Raw genomic sequence first — 11,942 nt, 5'->3', positions numbered from 1 at the left:
ATGATGGATGGATGGATGGATGATGGATGGATGGATGGATGGATGGATGGATGGATGATGGATGGATGGATGGATGATGGATGATGGATAGATGGATGGATGATGGATGGATGGATGGATGGATGGATGGATGGATGGATGGATGAATGGATGAATGGATGGATGGATGGATGGATGATGGATGATGGATGGATGGATGATGAATGGATGGATGGATGATGGATGATGGATGGATGGATGGATGGATGATGGATGGATGGATGATGAATGGATGGATGGATGATGGATGAATGGGTGGATGGATGGATGGATGGATGGATGGATGAATGAATGGATGGATGGATGATGGATGGATGGATGATGGATGGATGGTATCAATAATAATAGGATCAGTATGTGAGAGCCTCAGTGTAACACTGTAATCAGATTGTATGAAATAAAGTATAAATCACGTTTTGGAAAATATTTATTGATCATCTGTTTTTTCAGAACTGTACTTTCCACATCAGAATATAATCTCTCCCCAAGTTTAACTTTTCATTTATCCCATGATGTTTTCTAGTGAGGCAAAGAGGCTGAAAGGCTGCTGAACCCTTTTTATTCTGTTTATCACCAGTAAAAACGGCTGTTCCAACATTTCCTGTAAAAAAACAAAAACACCTCAGACACTGTAAGTAAATGATGAATAAATGTATAAACAGAAGCATCTTAACTGACAAAATTATTCTTCTTATGCTCCCATTACGCAATAACCTCAGTAGAAATACCGAGGATTTAACCCCCACCCCCCCAAAAAGCCAAAACTTTTCAACACAGCCTTTTTTTTTCTTTTCTTTTTTTTTCTTATTTGATTACGTTAAGGAATGAAATAAAACTGTTGCATATCAGTAACAGTCTCCATCGTCATCACAGTGACTTAATGACACACTGCTGCCACCATGAGGCCAAACAGGGAAACACAGCCTGCTTTTATAGTCTGAGGAATGATGGTCTGGTTGTTGTGTTGTGCCAAACAAATTTGCTTTGGCAAGGGGGTGTTTATGGATATAAGGCTCCTCTTGATAATCTGACTTATTTATTTACTTTGAATCATGGGATCTATGTAATCTTGCTGGACCTGGAATAAGTAGATCTTTATTTAAAGAAAACATGAAGCTTTGTAAAAACGTTACTGTTCGTTCATTATTGTGAGCTTCTTATATTAATTGAACAGAAACCAACACAGATTTTGCTCAAACATGTCGGCACTCAAATGTTCATAAGAGTTCTGCTGAGTGTTCGGTGAATGACCAATGATTTTAAACGGTTCAGTGATTTAGTGACAAACTAAACTGTCCATAGATGCTGCTTTTGAACTAAATCATGATTCTAGTCTCATGTTTCCCATAATTTGTTCATGTCCCAACTTTTCAGTTATTGTTACTGCCTCACAAGCATATTAGCTGTCAATCGTGGTTTACATGTGTCTCTCATGCGGTTTAATTATCCAGTCCCACTCTGTCCTGGTTTGAAGAAACAACAAAATAGTTTATTCCTTAAGCATCACAAACATATGCCAGTTCAAGATTGTCTGGATTACAAATTAAACACCAAGACATGTGTAAGAAAACCGTGTGCTTCCTCAGCTAATATAGTAAAAAAAAAAACATAGTTCATTGTTCTACCATTACACACACTGGATGCGTTCTTACAGCCACAGTACCAAAATACCAGGGAAAATAAGTTGCTTCTTATTTACATTACATATTTAACTACCTCAAATTAAACTTAATGTCCAATCTAAACATTTCTGATTTACTGTTGAACATAATAACCTTAACTAAATGAAATCCTCTAAGAAAAAAGTGAAAATACCACCAATGGGGAAATAATATAAAAAATGAGTTTGCCTCATACAGTTATTTTATCTTTATTTATATTTTTATTTAGATTGTCTGGCTGACTGATTAGATCTCTTTTTGTTGACAGACTGGATGTTTCCAGCTTCACACCCGGACTTATCTGCGCATCAACATGGCGATTAGGAGGCTGAGCAGGACGACGATGGGCACCAGCAGGACAGCAGAGTACAGGAGCCACGGCTCCGGGTACATCTCTGTATCTGGAAATGAAAACATGAAATCCCTCAAACTGAACCCCTTCATCCTAAAACATGAAAACACACATTATTATGCATATTTATTTAGCTGTAAATAAATAACTGTGTTTTTTAATGACGGGTGGATCGATACTCTGGGGTCAATACTTCAGTATCTGCCCATCAAAATATAGGTCTGATCATTTTTTGAGTAGCGAGCTACAACTCTGCTGATAAAACAAAATTTGTTTTCACTTCTGAGGGTTTTAGACAATAAAATAGGTTTTTATGTTTATTGGTTTTATGCAGGTTATTGTGCGTTATGTTTCATCATATTTATCATAATACTTTTACATATTATATTTTTAATTACCATTTTATAAATGTGAATAATTTTTATCTTGTTTTTGTTTAATTTCCTCATCTGTATAATTTATTATTGTTTTAAAAGCATTTTGTTCCTGTATAGATGTTCTTGAGTTTTATTGATATTCCATATTGCTGTTGCAATGAAGATATTATTACACAATTGTAAGCAGTATCGAAATCTGTATCGATGAAAAAGTACTATAAACTAATGGTATCGTACTGACAGGAAAGATTTTGGTATTGCCTTTTTACATCATCAGTAGAAACAGCTGTTTATAGTTTTGCTAATAAAATTAGGCATTTTAGAGAATATATCAATGTGCACAATATATCTGTTATATACAATTATACATACAAGTACACACAAGTGTATTATAAGTACACATTAGGCCCTTGTAATCAAACCTCTGCTAAAAAGGGACAACCTAGACAAGACACAAATGAGCAACTACAGACCGATCTCAAATCTTGCTTTTCCAAGTAAGATAACTGAAAAAGCCGTTTTTCATCAGCTAAACAACTTTTTAACACAAACAACTGCTACGATGTCTTCCACTCAGGTTTTAGACAGCACCACAGCACTGAGATGCTCTGACCAAAGTCACTAATAACATATGTTTGAATACAGATGATGGAAAAATGACAGTCTTAGCATTACTGGACCTCAGTGCTGCATTTGATACAGTCGACCACAATATATTACTTAAACGACTGGAGAACTGGGTGGGTCTCTCTGGTACTGCACTACACTGGTTTAAATCTTATTTAGAGAATAGAAAGTACTTTGTGTCAATAGGTAATTTTACATCAGAGCAGACAAAAATTACATGTGGAGTTCCCCAAGGTTCCACCCTGGGGCCCCTTCTGTTTAACATCTACATGCTCCCACTGGCACAGGTTATAAAGAAAAACAAAATTAGTTACCATAGCTACGCAGATGACACACAGATATATATTACAATGTCACCAGGAGGTCGAGGCCGCGTACAGGCTCTTGGTAAATGCATTGAGGAGATTAATGACTGGATGTGTCTGAACTTTCTTCAGTTAAACAAAAACAAAACTGAGGTGGATTTGGAGCCAAAGAGAAACGATTAAAGGTCACCACAGAGCTTCAGTCTATACACCTAAAAACCACCAACCAGGCCAGAAATCTGGGTGTATTGATGGACTCAGACCTTAACTTTGAAAAACACATTAAGGGAACCACAAAGTCAGCCTATTATCACTTTAAGAACATATCAAGGGTAAAAGATCTGATGTCTCAGCAGGACCTGGACAAACTAGTCCAGCTTTCATCTTTAGTCGGCTTGATTATTGTAACAGTGTTTTTACAGGTTCTACCTAAAACATCAGTCAGACACCTGCAACGGATCCAGAACTCTGCTGCTCGAGTCCTCACTAAGACCAAGAAAGTGGACCACATCAGTCCAGCTCTGAGGTCTTTACATTGGCTGCCGGTCCGTCAGAGGATAGACTTTAAAGTTCTGCTGCTGGTCTAGAAAGCTCTGAATGGTTTAGGACCAACATACATCAGTGACCTCTTGACCCAGTATGAACCTGCCAGAACCCTCAGGTCATCTGGATCCAGTTTCTTATCAGTTCCAGAGTCAGAACCAGACATGGAGAAGCTGCATTCAGCTTCTATGCTCCACATGTCTGGAACAAACTCCCAGAAAGCCTCAGATCAGCTGAAACACTCAGTTTATTTAGATCCAGGTTAAAGACCCACCTGTTCTCTGCTGCATGGAACTAGTTTTTATTTAGAGTCCAGATCTGTGTTTGGTTCTTTTAAGCAGGAATCTTTACTTTATTTCTTTATCTGAGCTTTTTTTCTTTCTGTTTTAATGTAATTAATTTTATCTTTTTTAATCTTTGTTTTTCTAATACACTTGTATTTTTCTCTGCACCTTGCTGTAAAGTTTTTGTTTTGTGTAAAGCACTTTGAATTGTCTTGTTCATAAAATTTACTATACAAATAAATTTGTCTTGTTTCCCGTACCATGTAAAAATAATGTCTTTATATTTCTTTTTAAATAGATCAATGCTTGAACATTGTCTCTGGCTATATTTACACACAGCTGTAACATGTCTCTGTAATGTGGTTGAACAAACTTTTTTCTCTTTTTGTTTGTTATTTGTTTTGGCCGAACCAGTAAACTAACCCTCATGTGTCATCATGTCAGGTCACTGCTTCACTAAGCTCGAGTTCAAATGTTAACGTACCCCTTCATTATTAGGAGTTGATCTCTTTTACATGCCTCATTATTCATTCTTTCTTTTAGGATTTTTGTACTCATTTTAAGTTTTTAGGTCACAACTAGTCTGCCCAGCTCGGTCCCACAAGAGCCACAATCTTGTTTTCTTGAGGCGTGTTGGAGCAGGGAAACATAGAAACCTCCAGGACTGCTGCCTTCGTGGGACCGGCCTGTGCAGCCCTGTTTCAGGTAAATAAAAACCCAGTTTTAAAAAGAATTCCCTGTGTCCTCTTTGCCTAACTGCTTGGTCCTGAACAAACTCACTTGGATCGGTTGGGACTTGGTGTTTTGCTGTTTTTTCATCTTCTTCGGCCTCTAAGATGAAAAAGAAAACAACTTAGATTAGACTGTTGCATGATTTCTTAGCAATCGGTTGTACAGAACTGCTTTTGTAAAATAATTCTGTTTTTAAAATTTTTGCTTCATAAAATCATGCATACAGGTTACATAATTAGCAATTGTCCTGTTAAAGGTGTCTTTTGCACCTTGCTGTAATGCTTTAAATGTCTTATGTAACGTTGTTTAGTACATGAAATGTAAGAAATAAACCCACCTTGCCTTGTAACCCCTGTCCCTGTTAGCTGAAGCCTAACAATAACTCCTTATTTGGATTTTTTCACTTGGATTAACACTTTTTGAATGCAAGAACTTAAAGAAAGAAGAGATCAAACATGTAGAAGAGATGCTAACTCCTGTAGATTGTATTTATTTGAGCAGTAACACTTGCAGAGCAGCACACACTTGATATGCATGTGTGAGCGCTTCATCCTCTCAGGAGGAAGACGATTACCTGGCAGGTTGATTGGGAAGATTGTCTCTGTTATCAGAGCCTCCCCGAAGTGCAGCTGACACTTGTATTTTTCTTTTTCCTGTAGAGAGATGGTCTCGGAGAGCATGTCGTGGGTCTGAGCCGTGACAACACGTTTTGTGGTTTTCAGTCTGCCTCCATTGTGGACGATGGACAAAGCAAAGCCGACCTTCGAGCTCACGTTTACCTCACAGCGGAGCACAGAGTTATTGTGACCGGTCAGGTTAAAGCTCATGGTGTCTGAAATGAGATGCAGGAAGGAGCACATGTACTTGTGTTGTTTAGATATTTATAAATTTCTTATTGAAGTTCTAAACTTGTTCTGCATAATGGATGAGATTTCATCACCTGTTAGACCAGCCATAAAGGACATGCTCAGGTTTTGCTGCTCATATAGCTCTGTTTTAATTTCATAATGTTCCACCCACTATAGTCCTCTACAACCCCACACGCAGTCCTCATACTCCGACTGCAGGTTAACTTGTTGCACCTTCTCTAAAAACTAAAAACTTGGCTTGTTGAAGAAGATTTCATTTAATTTAATGAGCATATAGACCGTAAAACTGGATATCGTTCATCAGATAACTGCTATTATCTGATTATTACACGCATTATGAGAAATGCATGTGGACTTGTCAGATCAGATTCTTACAGTAATCAGATTACTCACAGACACTGGATTTTGATGGCCATGTAAACCGACTTCCGGGTGTTTTCATCCGATGTATCATAATCAAATATTACTATTATCTGATAAAGTGTATGAGGTTTTTCTGTCTGTATGACCACGTCCCATAACAATCAGATTTCTCATGCACATCTAAATGGCTTCCATGACGGTGAAGCTGATGTGGAAAAAGAATGGGTTTTAGTATCACAGGTGGTGTTGCCAGGTGCGAAACAGAGGAAAGGATAAAATGAACTTGAACTTCTTGGGAGGGTGGGGGTTGCAGTTTGGGGGACGGAGTGCCCCACCTAATACAACAGTTGGGAAAACGCTGTCTTCTAGCCTAAACTAGTTCATTCTGATTTCAGTAGCTGGACTTATACTCTGCATACGGTCGGTTATGGTGTTATCACCGTATGCTCAGCGTCGGTCAGCAGAGGCTTGAAACACACCTCTTCCAGACCTCACGTGCACCGCTGCTTGCAGCACAGCAATGCAGAAGTACTCCCTTGTGATTGGTTGGTTTGTGATTACATTCTTCCAGATTTCTGGAGCTTCTCACTGAATTCGGCAGCCGGTAGGTCACTTGGCAGGGCATCTGTCTCCCATGCGGAAGACCAGAGTTTGTAGGTGTTAATATTCACAGAGGTCAATATTAACACCTTCCAGTTGGGTCCTTAAGCCAGACCCTTAACACGACTGCCTGACCATTGTAAGTCACTTTGGATAAAAGCGTCTGCTAAATGACTGTAACCACAAAGGACAAGCAACAACACAACGCCCTATGCTCGAGTGTGAGAGCATATTTCACCAGCCTCAGCTACCCCGGCCCTACTATACGCAGATGTCACAGGAGTGCAAATCCAACTTTATCTTCACTGACAGTGGCATCAGTGTGAGGGTCTTTTAGAGTTTCTATGCCATACGCTAATATGCTAATGCTAATCACCCAGTTTTGGATTTGGTTCCTTTTTCACTCAAATTATTTTGCACATATCTCAAGGTAATTTCACATCGCTGTACATTAAAGAGAAACCACGAGTCTTTGGAAATGTTCCTTATTCTCTGTTACTGGCAGTAAAATTCCAAAATGTTAAAAACAAGCTTCAACTTCCCCTCAACTTGACTATAATTAGAGGTCAGCTAAGTCATCAAACTCACTCCTATTTATCTGAAAAGAACATAATAAGTCTGATACATGTTACTCCAATTCTGTCTTTAAAACTTTTAAAATTCCTCTTCCTAGTCCAAAGACGCCCGTCATGGTTTGGCCTCTGTACAGCTCAGACCTGCTCGGTAAGCTGATCTGTGAGCAACACTGAGTTGAAACGAATGAGGGCAGACTTGAAAGGTCCCACTTGTAGAACAGTACATTAAAAGATACATATCTACGGAACTTGTATTTACCATAAATCACCAGTGTTGTTTGGTTTCCAGCCGTCCTAAAACTTCCATTCGCCTCTGTCTTGACTGAGAGTTTGCACTGATACTTCCCGCTGTTGTCCCACTGCACATTTTTCAGAAGTATGGACTTGTTGGATGAGTTCTGGTCATTGTCCAGAATTATTACATCTTCCCTGACCTCCCCAGAGGAGATCAACAGTTCCATTTTTGAAGAGTGGTGTGGTGAGAAATGCCAGTACAGGATGGATAGCCCTTCCAACTTTTCATCTGGGGAGAGGCAAAGCTTGCAGGGTAAGATGGCATCGCCACGCAGAGCAACGACGAGGACGGGAGGCTGCTCAACGGTGACCAAAGACAGAGAACCTGAAAAAAATAAAAAATCAAGCTTTACAGAACTGGATGCTGAGCTGATTAAAGATTCAGTCACAAGTGGGAGGATGGAGGAGAAATTAGATGAACAAGAGGAGCTGATGTTCAGTCATTTCCTGTTCATGTTTGATTTGATGTTTCTGTGGTTTTATCTTCCATCACAGTGGTGGTTATTTCAGTCTGCTGCTGACAAACAAACCGCGTTTACTTATTAAGGTCATTGGTTTTATGGTTAGGACATTTGACCAACATAGTTCTAGTGTAAACAAGCAGAAAACCCCTTCTTCCTGTTAAATATGCTATACTTGAATGTCCAGGCTGAAAGAACCTTTGAGGGATTTTTTTCAGCCAAGAGTTTGTGGCTACTAGTACCAAAAAAATGGAGACATTTGGGAAGAAATAGAAGCAGCCAAATCTAAAAAACAAACAAATAAACAAAAAAACATCATAATGTCATGTTTGCATGAACTCAGAAAAGAGTAACGTCATCCGGAAGACTTCCGTCGAAACATGTCAGGCCGGTTTATTCTATACGTGTCCGATAACATAAGAACTAAATCAGAAAATTATACACACTATCAGCTTTGTTGGATTATAACAGTCAGAGCTGAGAAGGTAAAAAAGAAACACCTAATGAAAAAACCATAGACAAAGCAAAAATCATCAGGCATTAATATTTAGCATCTGAAACAATGGATGAAGGAAGGGAAGCCAACAGTAATGAACAGGGAAACTGTTTTAAACTGAAACAAGAAGTAAGTAAAGCTGGAAATAATCGAGAACAGAGAAGTCCAAAAAAAAAAACAACATGATTTATAAAGAAGTGAAATCAGGAATTCTTAAAAACCTTCCTCAAATTAACACTTGGGGATTTTCTATGTTGTTTTCAGCTTCATCTCAAACACGAATCTTTGGCAGCAACCTGCCGAGAGAGAACTGCAGCCTGACAGGTTCTTTCAAATGTCAGTGGTTTCAGGTCAAAATTCCCACAATGGTGCCACGAGCATTGGTGAAAAGAAGCCCTGTGGAGATGCTCCAGGGCTTGTTTAGCTGCTTGTAGAGAAAAAAAGGAAAAATCTGCACCAGCAGTTAAGCGTGGGTATGTTAATACGAGTAAGTTCAGACAGAGGCTTCTTCACCTCCTACAACAAGGTCTTCTCTGAGCTGGAAACGGCTTAAAAGCTCATTTAGCTGCTTGTGGGAAAAGAAAGTTGAATGAGCAGCTAAGAGTAAATATGTTTACATGACTGTTCAGGCAGAGGCTTCTTCAGCTCTGCTGCAACAAAAACTGTGCAGAGGTTTATTTTTGAACACAAAAATATATGTACGCCATAAATCTGCACAACTATTTGTTCCTGTCTTCATTTGTTATTTATACTGCAAAAGAATAGCTTTGCTTTGGGGACGGACTCATTCTGCGATCCTGATTGGTCCTTTTAACGGCTGGAAAATTAGACATAATCAGCTCCTATAAAACTAACTAAACAGGACGATAGTGTTTATTTGCATCTGTCACTCAAAGTTTAGACCCTAAACAAGCTGAAAGTGTATTTAATGCAAGAATTTATGTTTAGAAATGACTTTGTTTCATTGTGACAATTGAGTCATTGTTAATGTTATCCACCGTCAGATAGAAACAGGTAAGGATAAGAATTTCACATCTTCCTTCTGTTTTATTGTAATCAGAAATAGTAACAGACTCAACCTTTTTAACACAGTAAATAAACACTCCAAGATCCCTAGACGTCCATAGACACCAAGAACATGAATGTAAACCTTGTTATTTTTCTGTAAATATGACCAAGGCTTTTTAATTAAATTGAATTAATGCTAAACGAGCACCTGTCCCACCAAAGCCCATCAGTGGTCATTTACAGCTTTCTGTACCAACAGCAAAATTACTGCACATTTTCAGGAAAGTTGTTATTTTTTATAAAATATAATAAAAACTTACTGTTTTAATTTATTTTTCATGTCTCTGACAGACACGTGTCCAAACAAACGACCTCCCAGTCGAGTTTACCAGGTTCAGTAACACGTCATTTATTTGATTATTATTACTTAAATCATTTTTTAACAGTAATGCAAAAACAGTTAATTAAAATATTAAATGCTAAAACTTCTCATGTTTTTTAATGTTGAAATTAAACTGACTCATCAAGACTCACACATGACGTTTTCCTCACCTGACAGCATGCAGAGGATCAGCATCCAGAAGGTCCATCTCCATCTGGTAAGAAAGAAGCCGTGATGAAGTTTGAACAGAACGATGTTCAGCATTTTTCTTCGCTGAAGACACGTTGAGCATTGATTCGAGCTCCTCTGAGCGCAGACAGATGAAGACCATGAGGGCGGGCCCATCCGCAGGGGGACGGATCTCATCCCAGCATCGCCTTTAACAAGTCAACAAACCAAAACTAATTCAGCTTTAACTCTCTGCTTTCAGCAGCTGAAATTAAAAGCAGCAAATTTCTCATTTTTATCTTCAAATGTAGTTTATAAAACTTCAAGTCTGAACTGAGAACAAATGTAACAGGATGTGGTTGTACTTTTACCTCAGAGGACCCATGAGCTCTGTTTGCTGTGTGTTTCCTTCTAATAGTGAAGTCTGAAACATAAAAATGTAGAAAGTTAACATTAACTCTCAGAGTTTTACTTTTCTGTATGTATGATTCACTTTAACTGACAGATAACCACAAACGAATGCTCTTTAAATAAACCATTCAGTCGCTGACTCAGTTTTCTGTGTCCTCCTACATTAAGTATTTTATTTTTATTACCTGCCCTGATGCTTTTCTGTTTGAGCTTGAGTGGAAAACATGGTGGGAAAGCCCACCAAGCGCAATGCTCTGCATGTCTGCAGAAGTGAGAGGACTAGCGCTCTGCAACAGGATATTTGTAAAGCGTGTATATGAACCCACTCACGCTCGGTCTGTCTGAGTCCCACCACCCTGTGGTGCAGGTGTAAAAAACCAGAGGAAACTGACACAGTTTTACATTTTACTGCTCTATTTCACCACATCTTCATTAAAAGGTGGCAAACAGTCTTTCCGTATCAGTTTCTATTTGTGCCAAAGTGTGTCCTGACTTTGAATTTACCCGATTAGAAAATCAGCAGGTCAGTAAGTGAGGTGATTAAGTGTGGGAGAGGGAGGACCTGAAAATCCCAGGACTTTAAAAAGAACTTTAAAAAATAAATAAAGACAGAAAATGTTTGATTAAAATAAACATGGTGGATTGTGTGAAATGGTTCTTCTGGACCTCCTGAGTCCATGTAAGACAACAGCTCTTCACTCTGTCATTGAGGAATATTTGTTGAACTTTTTGATGATTCTTGTTACAACTACCTACTCTACTGTGTTGTTAGTTTAGGGAGGCGAGTTGTTTGCATTCCTTCTTTGTCTTTGAACATATGTTATCTTCTCCTTTAAAGATAGTTTTGTTTTGTTAGTTACCTGAACTCCTTTTTAGCTCCCTGTGCTTTATGTGTGCTTAAATGGTAAATGGACTGTACTTATACAGCACTCTTCTTGTCCATGTTGACCACTCTAAGTGTAACCCATTCACACACACTCATACATGCTCATACATCACCACTGTGGTTACATACTAAGTGCTTTCTACTAACACACACATTCATACCCAAATAGACACATTGGGAGGCAAGATAAGGTTCAGTGTCTTGCTCAAGGACACTTAAGCGTGGAGTCAGGGGAAGCCTGGTATCAATCCACCAACTTTCCGCAGATGAGCCATATTTATGTTGTGATTGAGCCACCCCTCGACATGGCATTACAATTTTCTAACGTAGTTTGGACCAAAGTGGTGTTATAAAAACTAGACCACAGGTGTCAAATTTCAGTTCTCAGGAGTCGCTGTCCTGCAGGTTTTTGTTGTTTCTGTGCTTTTTACTTATTTTATGTTCAGCACTTTGTTCAGCGGCTGCTGTCATGAAGTGCTTTATAATTAAAGTTGGTTCGGCTTGGCTTG

General features: G+C 38.7%; 2 protein-coding genes across 3 annotated transcripts in view; one reads left to right on the top strand and one right to left on the bottom strand.

The window, feature by feature from the left end:
* LOC121641689 (E3 SUMO-protein ligase ZBED1-like) overlaps nt 1-11,942 on the top strand; it is a 631,274-nt gene that overhangs the window by 123,342 nt on the left and 495,990 nt on the right. The gene's annotated exons all lie outside the window — the stretch shown is intronic.
* LOC121641681 lies at nt 455-10,822 on the bottom strand. Of its 2 annotated transcripts, XM_041987968.1 has the most exons (7): nt 10,733-10,822; nt 10,508-10,560; nt 10,139-10,182; nt 7,587-7,946; nt 5,495-5,752; nt 4,969-5,019; nt 455-2,101 (listed from the first exon to the last, which is right to left on the bottom strand). In XM_041987968.1, the coding sequence occupies exons 1-7, from the start codon at nt 10,805-10,807 to the stop codon at nt 1,998-2,000; spliced, it is 945 nt and encodes a 314-aa protein (XP_041843902.1). In that variant the 5' UTR covers nt 10,808-10,822; the 3' UTR covers nt 455-1,997. The 2 variants fall into 2 exon arrangements, with proteins under 2 accessions (XP_041843902.1, XP_041843903.1); XM_041987969.1 differs by lacking the exons at nt 4,969-5,019; nt 10,508-10,560; nt 10,733-10,822 and having other exon boundaries at nt 10,139-10,358.

Source organism: Melanotaenia boesemani, chromosome 6 (genome assembly GCF_017639745.1).
Source record: "Melanotaenia boesemani isolate fMelBoe1 chromosome 6, fMelBoe1.pri, whole genome shotgun sequence".
Classification (NCBI taxonomy): domain Eukaryota; kingdom Metazoa; phylum Chordata; class Actinopteri; order Atheriniformes; family Melanotaeniidae; genus Melanotaenia; species Melanotaenia boesemani.
Note: the sequence above shows the minus strand (reverse complement) of the source record. Positions and strands in the feature narration are given on the sequence as shown.